Source organism: Sus scrofa, chromosome 18, assembly GCF_054392235.1.
Source record: "Sus scrofa isolate SSC_HxYL_T2T_F1_AM1 chromosome 18, Sscrofa_HxYL_maternal_Yorkshire_Landrace_v2.0, whole genome shotgun sequence".
In the NCBI taxonomy this organism is placed as follows: Eukaryota; Metazoa; Chordata; class Mammalia; order Artiodactyla; family Suidae; genus Sus; species Sus scrofa.
The window spans coordinates 57674516-57691425 of record NC_139400.1 but is presented as its reverse complement, the minus strand read 5'-3'; the positions used below and the strand labels follow the sequence as shown (position 1 = coordinate 57691425).

General features: G+C 61.4%; 2 protein-coding genes across 5 annotated transcripts; one reads left to right on the top strand and one right to left on the bottom strand.

Annotated features, from left to right (window-relative positions):
* The first annotated feature begins 1724 nt into the window (after positions 1–1724).
* Positions 1725–14056, top strand: DBNL (drebrin like). 4 transcript variants are annotated; one of them, XM_005673326.3, is made up of 13 exons: positions 1725–1872; positions 5811–5866; positions 7652–7764; positions 8290–8364; positions 9209–9355; positions 10131–10208; positions 10527–10672; positions 10791–10836; positions 11183–11276; positions 11882–11977; positions 12076–12194; positions 12380–12476; positions 12938–14056. In XM_005673326.3, exons 1-13 carry the CDS (start codon positions 1790–1792, stop codon positions 13075–13077), a joined length of 1290 nt encoding a protein of 429 aa, XP_005673383.1. In that variant the 5' UTR covers positions 1725–1789; the 3' UTR covers positions 13078–14056. The 4 variants fall into 4 exon arrangements, with proteins under 4 accessions (XP_005673383.1, XP_005673382.1, XP_084861860.1 ...); XM_005673325.3 differs by having other exon boundaries at positions 10788–10836; XM_085005734.1 differs by having other exon boundaries at positions 3853–5866.
* A 585-nt stretch (positions 14057–14641) lies between these two features.
* PGAM2 (phosphoglycerate mutase 2) lies at positions 14642–16896 on the bottom strand. The gene is given in 3 exon segments (NM_001134968.1): positions 14642–14808; positions 16137–16317; positions 16429–16896. Coding segments are annotated over 3 exon segments (762 nt in total). The 5' UTR covers positions 16843–16896.
* Between the last annotated feature and the right edge of the window lie 14 nt (positions 16897–16910).

Sequence of the window (16910 nt, the reverse complement as noted above, 5' to 3'; positions counted from 1 at the left end):
CCCTCTAGAACTATGAGACGTTAACTTCCGTTGTTCATAAGCCACGAGGTTTATGGTATTTTGGACTGAAACACTGGGGGACACTGCTGCGCCTGTCAGGCAGCTCTTTTCCGTAATGCTGTTAATTCCTTCTAGACGGTGGGTTCCAGAGGGAGTTTGCCAAAGTGCTCCCTCTACTCTTGGGCCCAGATGCCTTCAGGACACAGTCAACTGCCCTCAGAGTATGGAGGCCACTGACCATTCAGAGTCCTGCTTTTGTGCCCTGGGATTTTCATCTAAATCTACCAGGAGAGCATCAAGAAGTAAGGCAGATCTGAGTCTGTCCACATGCAAGAAACGTACAGAGGCTTGTGTGAATGATGGAGAAATTCGCTAAGGAGAGAAGGGTCCTAGGAGTGACCTGTGGAGACATCTCATAGGCTCGAACCAAGGACCAGCTAACCAACACGAGAGATGGCGGAAGGAAACAGGAACTCAGGAAAAGCAGGCGTGAGAGGGAGACTGGTACCAAGAGGGTCTGCACAGTAGACAGAGGGACACTTAAAACATCCCTAGACCACGTCCTTTCTCTTTAAAGCCCACCAAGGACTCCATCCCACCTAGGAATAAAACCCAAAGCCCCGAGGTCCTATAGGATCCAGCCTCCACCATGCTCCTTCCCGCTCTTTCTCTCTGTGCTCCACCTCAGAGCTCCGACACATACTGCTCCCTCTTTCTGGAACACTTCTGCCCAGATCGTCCATAGCTGCACCCCCCACACACACACACATCCCCCAATCCAGTCTCTGCTCCACTGTTACCTCTGAGACGCCTTCCCTGATCCGTCAGGCAGATAAAAGCTCCCACACATTAGAGCAGGAAGTGGAATCCTAGTGCCCCCAGCTTCCCACACCAGGGACCCCCTCCTCTCAGTCTTCTCTCAGTGGAATCTGGGTCTCCCCACTTTTCCCTTATCCATAGGGATGAACCTGGTCACCACACGGAGCACCCCAATCCCTCGTCCCCGTGTTTAAAAACCTTTCCCTGAAAACCATTGGGGAGTTCAGGTCTTTTGAGCAGTAACTACCTGGACTCCTTGCTTGGCACCTGCAATAAATACTGCACGTCCCTTCACCATAACCTCATGTCAGTAGATTCACTTTACTGCACTGGGGCCAGTGGACCCCAGTTTGGTTTGGTAACGGGACCAGCACGGGCCAGGTTCTCATCTTTCCTCTGCTACCCCATCCTCAACCAAGCTAGAGAGGAAGACGCAGGTGCGATCAAAGAGTCCCAACAGCACTTTGAGTCTGTTTTGTGGCCGTGGGACCCGCATTTGGTTCATTCATTTTTATTCTTCTATTCATCAATTCACGCATGCTTCATTGATAGATACGACTTCTATTGAGGGGCCGCACAAGCTCGGGGCATCCCGAGCCTGCCGCGAACCCAAGATTCTCAAGTAAGTGCTTTAACTGCGACAAGAATTAGAAGCGAAAATGCACCGTGAGAACAGCTCATAGAGGATGGGTGGGGTCCCTCGCCACAAAGCTGGCCCAGCTCGGAGGGACAGCCCGGGGACGCGCAGAAAGCCGCGCCCTCTCTCCTTCCGCTCCTGCGGGGGCGGCTGCAGGCCGCGGGCCCTTTGCCCGCCCCCTACACGTCCAGCCAGTCCGCTCACCCATGTACTTCCGCTTCCGGCCGTTGGGGGCGGGGCTTCCGGCCGTCGGGCGGGGCTTCTGGCCGCCGTGGGCGGGCCGGGCCCGGAAGCAGCGGCGGCAGTGGAGGTGCGGGGACCGCGGGGTCGGCCATGGCTGTGAACCTGAGCCGGAATGGGCCGGCGCTGCAGGACGCCTACATGCGAGTGGTCGACGAGAAGTCCCCGACCGACTGGTGGGTTGCGAGACGGCCGGAGGCGGGCCGGGGGCAGGGGAGCCAGGGGGCGCGGAGTCTTGTCCGCCCCGTACCTGCGCCGCATCCGGGGCGCTGCGGCCCCCAGCCTCGTCACCCCTTGCCCCACCGTGCGTGGGCAAGTTAAACCCGGCGTGGGAACCCCGTGAGTCCCCAGCCCGTACCCTCTGCTAGCCACCAGTCTCGGTTCCGCGGGCCTCGTTGAATTCTGTGCTCGATGGCCTCGCCAGGTTCTTCTCTCGTGCCCGGGGACTTCCCTGGACAAAGGGGCCCTTCACAGCCCTCCCTGAGAAAGCGGAAGCCACGCCTGGCTTCTTCCAAACGCTGTGTTCGGGGATGGGCCCCTCAGAGTGGTCTGGAAGCCCGACCAGGAATGGGCGCCTTGCTCTGGAGGGTCAAACAGGGAGGTCGAGGGAACTAGGTGCTATGTTATTTGTGAACGTGTATTTCAGAACCTCCCTTTCCCCAAAAATACTGCAATGCTTGAGCCATGGGGGGGTGAATGAAAGGACACTGCTGGCCATAAAGGTCCCGTCTCCCTCCACCTCCTAATGACATCCTTTGCTAGGCTGGCAGTGTTAGGGACTTTGTAGAACTGGAAGCCTGGACCTGAAGTCCCTGGGACAGCCCTGGGCAGCCCACACATAGGGTAAGCTCTTTGTCCTGCAAGTAGGGTCCTTCTATGCTTGAGGATTCTGTTATTTCCCCATCTGCTTCTTGTTTTCGCTGGCCACCTTTGAGCACTAGGAAATATGCTGAGTAGGATGGACTAAGGTGACCAGCTCTGGGGAGCCTTTTTCCCATTGCCTGGGGAAGGGCCTTCTGGGCGTGGCTGTGCTACCATGACTCTCTCCACTTGTCAAGTGCTGCTACTTTCTTGGCTTCCCCTGGTGCCCAGCATAGGGTGGCTTTCGGACAGTGTACTTCTGTGACACTAAGAACGTTGTAGCCTTGCCTGTTCTTAACCCCCAGGCCTTGGGAAAGAACTTCAGAACACCAGCTGTCTGGGTCAGCAGACTCTCTGGGGCCACATCAGTGTGGGCAGGTCCCATTCACGAGCTGAAGAAATAGACCGTGGCACTTCCCTGTGTAAACTCTGCAGCGGCTTCCTCTTGCATCATAAATAAAGCCCCATGGCTGACAGGCCCTGCATGGCCTGGCTCCCCAACCCCCTCCTATTTATCACACTCTGGTCACACCAGTTTACCACCACTCTCGCCTCCTTTCTCCTCCTTAAACCCGCAAACTCATGTCTGCTCAGAGCCCTTGGACTTGCTGCGCCCTCTGCCTGGGGCTCCCCAGACTTCACTTCTCAGCTCTCATGTTACCTTCTTCTCAGAGAGGCCTGTTCGTGTTGTTTTGTTTCCTCACGTACACAGCACATAGAAGTTCCCAGGCCAGGGATCGAACCCGTGCCACAGCAGCGACCTGCTTCAATGACAGCGCTGAACCCTTAACCTGCTCTGCCACAAGAAAACCTTGCAAAGAGGCCTTTCTCGATTCCTGGTTCCCTGGCTACAGTCAGATTTTCCCATCTCCCTGTTTGACTCCTCCAGGCAGATGCCAGACAGCCTCACGGATTTTCTTGTCACCTTTCTTCCCCTCAGAAATGGTGGGGTGGGCCCCTTTTCTGTCTCCAGGGCAGGGCTGTTTATGTATAGTAGATGCGATGCTCAGATGGACTGAGGGGGTACAGGGAGAGTGGTAGAGGATATCAGAGCTAGAAGAGGTGCCCCCAGCATGGAAGGTCATTGTCATGTGCAGGCGGGGGCCTTGGGCCAGGCCGTGAAGCCAGGGGGAATGGGAGCAGCCACAGCAGCCCTTCTCCACGCTGGGTCTCTCTCCCGGTTCCCCAGGCGGTTCTTCCCCTGGCCTGTGGCATGTTTGCTCACTTCCTGCACCCACTTCACTACCTGACAGTATCTTAGTGTTGATGTCTGTGTTTCTTTTTTCTCCCTTTAGAAAGTATATTCCATGGACAGGGCCTCCTAGGGGTTATCCACGGCTGCATTTTCCCATCACCGGCGGGAAGCAGGTTCTTAGTGTGCATTTTTGGAAAGTGACGGAAATATAAGGAGCTCAGCAGCCCATGCTCCTTGTGCCGTATGCCTTCACAAGCCAGCATATTTTTTTTTTTTTTTCCATGTTGGTTTGAAAGAAGAGCAGAATTTGGTTGACTGTGGGCTGAGCCTCTGAACTGGGAATAATCAAGAAGGTGGCTTAAGCTGGAGCTCAGTGGAGGGGAATGAAGTCAGAGGCGTGGTGGGCAGCATGGAGCTTGGCTTGTTAGCTGCTGGAACCCTTGTTGGAAGAGCTGAGCTGAGCAGCTGTCTCTGTTCCTGCTACCTGTCCATTGTCCTCGTCTTCTGCAGTCAAGGTCTTGTGCCTTCAAGAGGAGCGGGCTTCTTTCTTCCAGGAGGAAGGCTGGCCAGGACTCCAGCCCGCCAGAGTCTGGACATCTACCACCTCCCAAGTCATTTCCTGTTTTCTTTCTTTTCTTTTTTTTTCATGGCCACGTCTGCAGGGTGTGGAAGTTCTGGGCCAGGGGTGGAATCTGAGACATGGCTGCAACCTACACCACAGCTGCGGCATCGCCAAAACCTTTAAACTACTGTGCCGAGCTAGGGATTAAACCCAGGCCTCTTCAGTGACCTGCACTGCTGCAGTCGGATTCCTAACCCCCTGCATCACAGTGGGAGCCTCATGTTTTCCCGAGTGTTTCCCCCTCGTTCGCTCTCCTCTCCTGGGAAGCAGTGGTTCTTTCCTGGCAGCCTGTCCTTCCTCCTGGCCAGATCTCTGAGCTTGGGTATAATTTCTCCTGACTTTCTCAGCCTTGGGCAGCTCTGCCCCGTGGCTGGTGAGGCCCTGGGGAAGCTGAGTGGAAGCTGATTTGGGTCCTGTCAGATGGTTGATCCTGGGGCTTTTTTCGCCAGGCGGGGCCTCAGTGGGCCTGTGCTCCGGGGCATGGGGGAAGGGCCGCCAACCCGGGCTTTGCCTTTGACTTGCTGTCTGATGGGTCAGCACCCTCACTGTGTGGTCTGCCAGCACGCCCTGGAGCCGAGCCGCTGCAGAGTGGATGCTGATGGATGTTTTGGACTGCAGGGAAGCCACCTCTTCCAGAATGTTCTCTTTGAGTAACCTTTGTTCTGGTCAAGAGACCTTCCTTGATTTAATAAATTTTGCCAGGTTTAATCAAATGTACCATACTTCTCAACACCTGTGGGCCACAAGTGTGTAAGCCGACATCTCTGCTGGAGTTCTTAGGACGAATGAGTCTTGCAGGAGAAGGAGGCTGTCAAGGCTCTGCTGACTATAGAACCGGCCCAGCCAAGGCGCCTGTCCTGTGAGGGTGTGCCTTCGTGTTGGGGCACGGCCCCCGGGCTTTCTGATGCCGTGCACACCCTGTGACAGGCTGTGTTTGCTGGGAGAGGCTGGTGCCTAGAGAGCCCTGCTCCCCCCACCCCCGGCTTCCCCGCAGACAGCAGACCTGCTCTGGGCACCGGCCCTGCAGGTGCACGCATTCCTCCCTGCTGCTGCTCCCCAGGGCGCTTGGGTTTCAGGAACATCAGGTGTCTCTTGTCTGTTCAGACTCACATACCTGATAGCCCAGTGAGTGGTTCACACATGAGTGTGCAGACATGAAGCTTTGCGGCTTCGTGTTCTTCACAGTAGACGTGTGCTCCCCGGCTCCAGAGGTTTGTCCCTCACGAGCCGCTCTGGTGAGTCAGGGCAGCTGCTGCTGAGGAATCCCAGCGGCCTGCGGAGATCCTGCCTCGTGGTTCAGGGTGGGGCCTGGGTCTGCCTGCAGGGCTGCCATCAGGCCGAGCCCTCTGGGGTCCGGTGCGAAGCCTTGGTGGGGGCGGCAAGGGCGGGTGGTGACCGGTGCGCTGGCTGGAGGGCCCGTCTGTGTTCTCTTTCAGGGCCCTCTTTACCTACGAAGGCAACAGCAATGACATTCGTGTGGCCGGCACCGGGGGTGAGTATGACCTAGCGAGGAAGCAGAGGGGCTCTCGTGGGACGTCGGCAGCCAGGACACGGGGAGAGAGGCTGAGGTGTGTGGAGGGGGGCGAGTTGTCACGTGGGGGCTCCACCCCCTGGCATGTCAGCCATCACAGCGGGAGGAAGGACACTCGGTGCATGGGCGTCCCCCTGCCTGTGGCATGACTGCCGCGACACCTCGCCTGGCTAAGGTGAGCCGTGTCGGTGGTGAGGCGTTCCCGGTGCCCTGATCGGGCGGCTACAGCCAGCAGGACAGAGGCCTCCACCGCGTCGTGTGGGGCCCCTCGGGGCTCCTTCTGGCAGCTTAGGGTTTCAGATGTTGCTAAGTGAAAGTGCCTCCTCCTTGGCTCTCTCTGCCTGGCAATGCCAGGCAGCAGTGCCCTCTGTCTGTGCTGTGGTTGGGCAGCGCTGCGAAGGGAGATGGGCCTGCTCTCTCCGCGTCCCTAGGCTGGGCTGCGGCCGTGAGGTCGGCAGACCATGGAGCTGTGCCACTGGAGTGGAGCAGTGCTGCCAACACATCCTGCCCTCCGTCCTCCTCCCGGGCGCTGAGTGTCCGCACGGCACCCCCGCCCCCAGGAGAGGTGGCATCGGTGCACCTGGTCAGCTGGGATGGGGTGGCGTGAAAGTGCTACTCAAACACGAGGTGACAGGAAAGCCCTCAGGAGGAACAGGCTCTCGCCAGTGCTGGGCGGAGGCTCTCCGTGTAGACCGGGCCCGAGACGGGGGTGTAAACCACAGACCCCCCACCTGGTACCCCTGACTCCTCACGCTCAAGGCCAGCTTTGTGACACGGCTGTGTCCCCTGCTTGCCACGAGTGGTTCTGGTGACTTTGGTAGAAGACTCTCCCTCTTGCGAGCGCCTCTGCTCAATGGGCCTCACTCTAGGGGGACTGGCACGGACGGTGGTGCCCGGTGCCCTGTGACGCTGTAGGAACTGGGGTTGCAGATTCAGCCGAGTGTCACACCACCGTCCGCAGTGGTGCTCGAGGGGCCTCAGGACAGCCCTGAGTTCCGTGGAGCCTTATAGCTAAAATACTCGATCCAGCCTCTCCTCGCGTGCTAATCGGAACCTAAAACTGTAGGGACACACAGCCTCGGTGCCAGGGGAGATGGCATGGGGCAGCCCACTCCTGTGTCCCCAGCGCTCTCTCATCCCGACTCCGAGTGTCGAAGCTCTGAGCCCCTGTAGAGAGGTGAGGCGTTACCATCCGCTCGGGGGCTCCCAGGGTTCCCGGGCGCCGTGGGGTCTCGGCGGTGGGCGCTCGGCGCAGAGCCCCTTCCCTCTGGAGATCGGATGCCTGCTTGGCCTGTAGCGGAAGTGACTTTTTTAATTTTTATTTTAAAGGCCACACCCACGGCATCTGGAAGTTCTGGGCCAGGGATTGAATCCCAGCTGCAGCTGTGGCAACGCGGGATCTAATGTGCCATGAGCCGCGACAGTGTGGGTTCGATCCCACCGTGCCACAGCGGGAACTCCCTGAAATGACATTTGTATTTCTAGACTTGCGCGTGGGTTGACTGGAGTGGTTTTTAGACCAGTGTGGTTAAAAAAATCCCCGAGGTGCTTTTCACAAAGGCAGATCTTGGGGCCCATCCCGCGCTCAGAAGTCAGCTTAGTGGGGGCAAGGCCCGGGAATCTGGTTCCGACGCAGGCGGGGCTGAGAACCCTGGCTTAGGGGCAGCTCGTGTTTCCTTTCCTGGTGGACTAGGAGCCGGGGCGGGCGGTGCCGGGGCCGCCTCTGACCGCCTGGTGCCTCTGCAGAGGGGGGCCTGGAGGAGATGGCGGAGGAGCTCAACAGCGGGAAGGTCATGTACGCCTTCTGCAGGGTGAAGGACCCCAACTCCGGCCTGCCCAAGTTCGTCCTCATCAACTGGGTATGTGGAACTCAGGGCTTCCGCTGCTCATCCACACGGGAGCTGGAGGGGCTCCCTTTGCTTCTTTACCGTTGCCTTTGGTGACGGGGGCAGCGGAGGACTCAGAACAGCTCGAATCTGGTGAATGAACAGAAGAGTGGATTCATTCAGCCCGAAGACTCCCTGGGCCTTGCTAGTGCAGAATCCACTGTCCAGCCCAGAATTACTCCTATACAATGGACTGCAGTCACGGGACTCTCATGTCCTTGTCCCCTTTAGGGCTGGGAGGGCTCTGGGAGCGTGGGGTGGGGGCTTGGGAATTGACTTCTAAGGCGACCCCCCTGCAGTGGAAGCCGGTGAGTGTCCTGTGCCAAGAACCTCCCTGCCTTGGGAGCGTGGGGCCCGCCGTGTCCTCTGCTTTGGGGGTCGCACTCTTTTCCCCTGGGACATGGACACGGCTGAGACCCTGGGGTGCCAGTGGCTTTGCAGGGAGGCCTGGGTCACCCTGCTGGATTGGCAGGTCATGCTGGGTGTGTTGTGTTGCAGACGGGCGAGGGTGTGAATGACGTGCGGAAGGGAGCTTGCGCCAACCACGTCAGCACCATGGCCGGCTTCCTGAAGGTGAGGGCGCCTCCCCTGGGGCCTCGCAGAGTGGGCTGGGCCCCTGGCTCCAGGGCGCGCGTGAGTGGGAGTCACATCCTGATGCCCCGTTTGGACTCCGCGGCGTGTCCAGAGGCTGCTCTGCTCTTGCTCAGGGTGTAGCCAGAGCCCCCTCCCAGTTGGCGTCAGGGCAAGAGGGGCCAAGGACCACAAGGAGACCGCACTGGAGCTGGACCTGGGAGGCCTGGGCCTGGGGTTCCGTTTGTTTTCTGCCTAGGAACTGCTCGCAGTGCCGGCAGGATGGGGAGCCGGGGCCAGTTGCTTACGCTCACACCTCGGAGGCCTGTGCTTCCTTTGAGGCAGTCCTTTTCAAAAGCACTTGTTCGCTTGTCAGCTCACATTTTGCATTTCTTTGGCAAGAAGTCTCAGGACTTTGTTTTCTGTTCAGCCAACGCTTGAGATGGAGCTCAGGCTCTGTGTAGGAGCTGAAGGAGAGGAAGGGTTCCAAGTTTATTGGGCATTTGGTCACACTGAGGTCATAGGTCTGACCTCTCGTGAAGAAATCAGGAACTTGCTCTTTGTAGAAGGTGCTTGTTTGAAGGTGCCTTTTAAGGTTAGTTTTCATTGCTCAGCCAAGGGCCTTTAACGCCTGTCGGTCTGTAGCACCCAGAACAGGCCACGTGCAGGGGGCGGGAATGCGGGGTTTCCCCCCGCGGGCTTGTCCGAGGCTTGGGGAGGGTGCGCCTTGCTTCCCAGCAGGGTCTGCTGGTCTCATGCCTTGTGCAGCTGCTGTGCTGAGCAGCCTGTGCTGTGCTGTCCTGGGGCTGCAGTGCCTCTCGCTGGCTAAGTACTGCCCCTGCTCCAGGGGGCCCACGTGACCATCAACGCCAGGGCCGAGGAGGACGTGGAGCCCGAGTGCATCATGCAGAAGGTGGCCAGGGCCTCGGGCGCCAACTACGCCTTCCACAAGGAGAGTGGCCGATTCCAGGACACGGGCCCCCAGGCCCCAGTGGTGAGTGCTGCAGGTCCTGTCACTTCCAGAGTTCCTGGACTCGCCCTCGGGGCTTTATCCCTTGGGGGACTGGGCCCCCACCTGCCTGGCTTCTGGTCTTGGAGCTGGATTGGGGTGCAGATGGTTGTCCTGTGCCTGATGGGAGCGGGGCTGCCTCCCGGTGGGCAGGGAACGCGCTCGTGGGCACAAGGAGTGGCCTTGGACCCTGCCTGGCCGTTCAGTCAGCTGGCGGTTCTGGAGCCTCTTCTGCTGGCTCTTTGTGGGCAGAGATTCTCTGCAGGGAACCTCCATCCACTCCCCAGGCCGAGGCATCAGCATGTCCTCTGTGGCCCTGCGTGGTGGCTGCTTTGGAGAGACCTCAAGGGGTGGACAGGCCAGGCTTGTGGGCAGGTTCCTGCAGCCTGTGGCCCTGTGCTTGATGGGGACTGAGCCTCCCCATGCACAGCCAGGGTCCTCGGAGATTCTGTTGGCACTGCCACGGCAGTCAGCTGTCTGTGGGGCCCCCCCGTCCCGAGGCCTGCCCAGAACTGCTCCGCCTCCAGGGATCTCAGGCATAGAGCCTTACCCGCATAGGGCCTGATGCAGCAGAGACCCCTCCCGTGTCGTCTGGGGTTCCCTGCTTGGCCATTTCCAGGGCCTTTCAGACCATCTTGGCATCAGCCTCCTAAAGAGTTGCTGGGCCCGGTGCTGCTCCCTCTGCCAGGTGCCGCCCTAAGAGTTCTTACCTGCCCTCTGCCCTCTGTCAGCGGCCCCGCAGTGAATTCTGTCCCCTCAGGGCTCCGTGTACCAGAAGACCAATGCTGTGTCTGAGATCAAGAGGGTTGGCAAGGACAGCTTCTGGGCCAAAGCAGAGGTGAGTGCCGCCCAGGGCACGCGGGGGGAGCTGCCTTGGTGGAGCGTCTGCGGTGGGCGTGCCAGATGTGAAACGCTTGACTGGCTGCACCTCCGCCTTTCTTCGAGTGAGCTCGCAGGGCAGATGTCCTTGTTAGCCCCGTGTACAGACGGCCAACTAGGGCTGCAGACCCTAGGTGACCGGGCCGGTGTTGCTCTAGAGCGCAGGCTTAGCCATGGCCACGCAGGCCCGCCGGGGCAGGACGAGGGCAAGCGGGCAGGTGTCCGTGGCCGGCAGTGCAGAGGCTGAGTGAGGCGGGTGGCGCGGCTCTCCCTGCAGAAGGAGGAGGAGAACCGCAGGCTGGAGGAGAAGCGGCGGGCGGAGGAGGAGCGGCGGCGGCTGGAGCAGGAGCGCCGGGAGCGGGAGCTGCGCGAGGCTGCCCTCCGGGAGCAGCGCTACCAGGAGCAGGGCGAGGCTGCCCAGAGGTGAGGTTGGGGGCTGCCCCCGGGGCCTTCTCTCCTTCTCCCCCGGAGTGGGCCCTGGAGGCAGGCGAGGGCCAGGTGGAGGCCATGCTGCAGCTCTTCCCTCTGCCCCTCCCAGCAGGAAGTTTGAGCAGCATGAAGTGGCTTCGAGAAACCGCCAGGAGCAGGTGAGAGCAGGCTGCTCCCACTCGAGGGGCTAGTCACAGTGTGTGGGGCCCGGAGCCCTGGTAGCCGTGTGGGTCCCACGTGCAGCCCAGCCCAGCCCAGCCGACCTGAGTGAGGGGTTCCCCCCTGTGAGGGTGTCCGAGCCAGCGGGGGCGGCTTGGAACCTGGGACACATGGGGGTGTTGGAGCCAGCTGTGGACACGAGAGCTAAGGACAGAAGCTCAGCACGGCCGGGACCTCCACCTGGTCCCAGAAGAGGCCTCTGAGCCCCCGCACAGCCGCAGGGAGCCAGGCAGGCCGCCGGGCCCCTGGGGCTTCACTCACTGCCAGGACCATGCGCTTCCCCAGGAGCCTGCCTGTCAGCTGCCAGCACACCCACGCGAGATTTTCAAGCAGAAGGAGAGGGCCATGTCCACCACCTCTATCCCCAGCCCCCAGCCAGGTGAGCCCTCCCTCTGGGCCCAGCCATGAGGCAAGGGAGGGCCGAAGCGGAGCCTGGGGTCCCAGGGCAAGGCCCCCTGCATTAGTGACGGGTGTATCAGAAGGTGACAGGCGTGAGTGAGTAAGGAGAGCCTGTGCTCGTGAGGGTAGCGTCCGGGAGGGAGCCTGGGACCCAGGCGTCCCGCTTTTGACTTCTTCCTGCAGAGACCAAGTGGGAAAGGAAGGGCCGTGTGTGGCCGCAGTGTGGGACACCCTCCAGCCCTGGCCCTGTAGCCCCTGGTCCACCTCACGTGTTGGGCTGTTAAGTTGGGTCCGAGGGCCCGCATCCGTCACGTCTCTGGCCCCCAGAGAAGATCAGATTGTGCTCTGGTCAGCTCTCCAGCACAGTGCAAGGCCCCCATGGAGCTGCATGTGATGTGTGCACACCGGGTGGTGGTCATGCACCTGCTGCGGCTCCCCATTCACTCCCTGGGTGACAGCCGGTGGCCCAGAGCAGGTGCACCCTCCGGGCAGTACAGGGCACAGCGAAGCCAGAGGCTGCTTGGCCCGTCCCTGCTGCGGCGGTGTGATGCTGTGATGTCCTGTGTGTTTACCACTGGTTTGCAGGCAAGCTGAGGAGCCCCTTCCTGCAGAAGCAGCTCACCCAGCCCGAGACCTCCCTCAGCAGAGAGTCGGCCCCTGCCGCCTCAAGGCCCGCGGCAGGCAAGACTCCCGGCTTCCCCGGGGGGAGGGAGGTGGGGAGGGGGTTGGATGCCCTCTCCCCTCCCCAGGGTCAGCGTGGGCTGTGTCTTCCCCAGCAGATCTCCACGAGGAGCCGGTGCCCAGCGCCCCTCCGTGTCCTGTGCAGGTGGAGGAGGAGGAGGAGGCTGTGTACGAGGAGCCCCCAGAGCAGGAGACCCTCTACGAGGAGCCTCCAATGGTGGGTTCCCTGTGGCGGGGCCAGGCTGTGAAGAGGCCCCAGGCGCAGAACTGCTCTCCTTGGCAGTTCGACGATGTGCCATGCCCCCCGCCCCCCAAGTCTGTCTTGAGCCCTGGCCTTGGGCAGGGTCGACTCTGGGGTCACCAGGACCCCAGACCTCTCCTTTCTTTCCCATCCATGGGCAGGTGCAGCTGCAAGAGGCCAGTTCGGCACACGTTGACCACTACCCAGGGCTGAGTGGCAAAGGGCTCTGTGCCCGGGCCCTGTACGACTACCAGGCAGGTAACGTGCTATAGCCCAGCCGCCTTGAACTGTGGGGCCCAAGATCAGGAGGCAGGATTTGGGGCTCCCTTGGGGGAACGGCCCCAGTGGGTGTTGAAGTGAGGACGGGAGGGTGGGTGGGTGCCCAGGCCTCCCCATGTGCTCTGGGCGCCTACTTCGTCTCCACTGGGGTGGATCCCAGTTGCCTGCCTTGTTCTGGAGCCAGGGAGTGACCACAGAGCTGGGCCAGGCCTGGATGCCAGTGTCCCTGCTGACCCAGGCGGGGGCCTTGGGGACAGGCGGCCCTGCAGCAGTGTTGTCTGGACTCCAGCCTTTCGCTGGAACCCCGGACCCGAGGCAGACCCTGTAGCAAGGGTGTCCTGGGCGAAGGGCCACAGGAGTGGCATCAGGACAGGCTGGGGGCAGCCCCCAGCCAGGGTCCCAGAGTCCCCAGCAGGGCCTCTGGGCTCACCTCCTTGCAGCCGACGAGACCGAGATCTCCTTTGACCCTGAGAACCTCATCACGGGCATTGAAGTGATTGACGAAGGCTGGTGGCGCGGCTACGGGCCCGACGGCCACTTTGGCATGTTTCCTGCCAACTACGTGGAGCTCATTGAGTAAAGACCCCAGTTGCTGGCGAAGCGAAGGGCTGTCCGTCTCCACCCAGACGGGGTCTCCTGGTTGCTGGAAGAGGTGGCGCAAGGAGTGTGTGCGGTGCTTTTCCAGGAAGGGGACCCCTGATGCGGACGAGCCCTCGGGCTGCCTCTGGCTTGGGTGGCTCCGCCTCTGTTACCCCACATGCAGCAATAACCTGGTGATCTCCACGTGTGCTTCCACCAGCTCCCCAGTCCTCCCAGACAGCCTGGCCCTTGACCCCCCTCAGCAGGGCACACTGAGCCAAGTCCTCCCCAGGGCCAGACCCCCAGGGACCTCTGCCCAAGAAGAACGGCACTGCTGTGCTGCGGGCTCTGAGCAGGGGCATCCGGAGGCCGCCTCCTGCATTTGCCTTCTCCTCCTTTCTCTCTTGGCTCTAAGGGTTGGTGGCGGTAGCTGTTAATGACCCTTGGGAACAGTGAACTGAAGAGTTTATGACCAAAGTTGGGGCAGGGATCCACGACAGTTTGGGCAGCAGGTGTTCGCTTTCTGAACTCTACCCTGTGCTCCCCACTTCTCTGCCCCTCTGCCCGGGTGGTGGGCGGTGGGCAGTGGAGATGGGACCGACCAGGCCCCCATCTGTGTGTGCAAAGGAAGAGGTGAAAACATCAACAGACACGACGTGGCCTTCCGCGTGGCTCACTCCTGTCTGCCGGCCCATGTGCTGCTCAGTCGATCTGGGTCAGGAACAGGTACCGTGGTGGCCGGTCCTGCTGTCTGCCTTATTTCCGCCCCAGCCCACCCTTACCTGCTTTTGGAGTCAGAATTGCCCCACGCGGGCCCCAGCTCTGATCCATCCTGTTACAGCCTGAATCCCCCACCACCACCCCGTGGAAACAACCCCCTTTCTGGTGTTGGGGGTAGGGGTGGGTGAGTCACCTGTGCAGGCTGACCCCTGGCCAGTGTTAGCCACCCTGAAGGGGCATAAAGGTTAACGTGACTCAAATGAGCCTCCTGCATTTCAGTTCTGTGGGAGGGGCCGCCCTGATCCTTGCCATGGGGGGGCTTCCCCCCAAGCCAGGCACTTGCACCCCCTGGGCGTCTGGGGAATTGCAGCTGAGCTGCAGGCAGGCTGCTGCATGTCCTGGTTTCTTGGGGCTGGGACTCAGGCACCCCCTTGCCCTTCCCACCCTGGGGCTGCCAGGACAGCAGAGGACGACCGGTCCCAAGGCCACAGCGTGTGCTCGTTTTGAGGAGGGCTGGGTGCCTTGGGCTCTGCCCAGATGACCCCAGGCACTGATTAGGTCAAGGTCACCAGACCAGGTGGCTCTTCAACTTTCCGGGCTTGTCAGGAGCCACCTGATATCCAGAGAGCCTGGTCCCCAAGGTCCCCACCCCCAGTGGGGGTGGGCTGGGTGCGGCGTGGGGGCCTGAGGCCACGGGTGTGAAGCTCCCAGGCTCCGGGCCTGTGGAGCAACCCCCGAGGGAGTGCTGGGGAGTGGGCCTCTGCCGGCCCCCCAGCCAGGCGTCCCGGGGCCACACTGGACTTGAGGCGATGGGGTGAGGTGCCTTTATTGCCAGAGCCCCCCCTTCACTTGGCCTTGCCCTGGGCGGCCACGGCCTCCATGGCCTTTCGCACCGTCTCCTCGTCGCCCAGGAAGCGCATGGGCTTGGTGGGCTTCAGCGCCTGGTCCAGCTCGTACACGATGGGGATCCCTGTGGGCAGGTTCAGCTCCATGATGGCCTGGTCGGACATCCCTGGACGGGAGAGACAGGGTCTGAGCCCCTCCCAGCCTGTCTGCCCCGCCGCCACCTGCTCTCGCCTTCAGCAGGCTCTGTGACCTTTACCGGCCACAGAGCTGTCAGCCAGGCAGCAGCCCTCCCGCCCTGAGAGCAAGGCCACGGACACGCCTAGAGAAGGTCAAGGCTGCACTGAGACAGCAGCCTACAGAAATAGCTGTGGGGAACCAGGACCTCGCTCCGTCTGAGCTATCTTGATGGGGGCGGGGGGGGTGATTGGCCCCCTTGGCCCAACGTGAGCTCTAGCCAGACTGGGGACGTTCGGGTTTGGGTTCAGAAAGGACGTTAACCATGCGGTTTCTTTTTAATGTCGCGATAGCCTAAGCAGAGGAGCAGGGCTGCTCCCGAGGAAGGGGGTGGGAGAGGCCCAAGGGCCGCCTGTGGCCGAGGGGCCCTGGAGGCCCTGCCAGGTGGGAAGAAGAGTTTCCTGTGGAAACCCAACCCTGCCAGCCTCCCGCAGGCCTGGCCTGGAATAGCAGCTTGACCTTTGGTATTCCTGCCACCCCAGCCCCTTGCTGCAAGGAGGGCTGGAGAGCGCTTTGGGCAGTGGGAGGAGACCCTTTTCTAGTCGGGGCTGCAGGAAGCCCCGAGGGAAGGGCCCAACACGGTCCGTCGTCTGCTAGGCTCAGTGCCAGCTGCCAGGCGTCCAGGGACCCTGCATTCTGGGGACGGCGGGCTGGGGCCTCAGTGGGGAACCTGTCCTGTTGGGAGGGGTTGCTGCCTTTTGAACGGAAGGCCAACTGAGGGTCTCTAGGGTTTTCCACCCCCTGTGCCCTTCTTCCCACTCGTCTTTGCCTGGAGTGGGTGTGAGCAGGGGGACAGGGCCCTGGCCTGGGTCCCATATCCAGCAGCTTCTGGGGGAGTGACTGGACCAGGGTCACTCAGCAAAGTGATGCCCTGCCTTTTCCTGGGTGGCCTCTGGGCAAGACGCCATTGCTGGCCTTCCCTCCTCTCGCCCGGGGCTGGTGTTTAGGACACAGGGCCAGCCGGGGACCCCTCAGCCCCTGTGTAGATGGCTGGGCCTGGGTCAGGAGTGGCAGGCGTTTTCACCCACCGGCTCCAGAACACTCATGTTCCGCCGCGTCCCAGTACACACAGCAATGAACATGCTTACAAAGCTGTTTTTCAAACGGCCTCTCGACCCGCCCAGTTGAAGTCAGTTTGGAGCCCCACCCCCCGTGCCGGTGCCTGCAAAGCTGCCTCAAGGCACCTGGGCCTTTGCTGAAAGGGGGCTGACTGTTTCAGGGGACTGTGTCACCCGGCCTGCCTGTGAGGGTGGGCCTCACCTTCCAGATGCTTGACGATGCCCCGCAGGCTGTTCCCGTGGGCTGCGATGAGCACTCTCTTGCCTGCCTTGATCTGGGGCGCGATCTCATCGTTCCAGAAGGGCAGGGCCCGGGCAATGGTGTCCTTGAGGCTCTCGCACGTGGGCAGTTCCCCGGGCTTCAGGCCTGCGTACCGCCGCTCCTGGGGGCATCCACACTGCGTTCACTCCCCAGACAGCTGCCCCGGCCCCGCCCGGGCTCCCGTCCCGAAGGCCCCCATCCCCAGGCCTCCCCCCGCCCGCCAGCAGCCCACCTTGCTGATGGAGCTGTAGTAGGGGTGCTTCTCATCCATGGGGGGCGGTGGGATGTCGAAGGAGCGCCTCCAGATCTTCACCTGCTCCTCCCCATGCTTGGCGGCCGTCTCCGCCTTGTTGAGGCCGGTGAGCCCCCCGTAGTGCCGCTCGTTGAGGCGCCAGGTGCGCACCACGGGCAGCCACATCTGGTCCGTGCCGTCCAGGATGGTCCAGAGGGTGCGTATGGCCCGCTTCAGCACCGACGTGTAGCAGATGTCAAATTCCATCTTTGCGTCCTTGATGGCATGGGCCCCCCTCTTGGCCTCCTCGGCCCCCTTCTCGCTCAGCTCCGCGTCAAACCAGCCGCAGAAGCGGTTCTCCTGGTTCCAGGTGCTCTCGCCGTGCCGAACCATCACGAGGCGGTGGGTGGCCATGGCGGCGGTGGTGGCGGGGACGGTGGCAGGCTCCAGACAGGGACAGGTGCCTCCCGGGCACCCCCAGC

Excerpts from the sequence above, each read along its gene's own strand:
- DBNL (XM_005673325.3), top strand. The coding sequence starts at position 1,790 with ATGGCTGTGAACCTGAGCCGGAATGGGCCGGCGCTGCAGGACGCCTAC. Across the intron at positions 7,765-8,289 it reads AGTTCGTCCTCATCAACTGG|ACGGGCGAGGGTGTGAATGA; the intron begins GTATGTGGAACT and ends GTTGTGTTGCAG. Across the intron at positions 10,209-10,526 it reads GCTTCTGGGCCAAAGCAGAG|AAGGAGGAGGAGAACCGCAG; the intron begins GTGAGTGCCGCC and ends CTCTCCCTGCAG.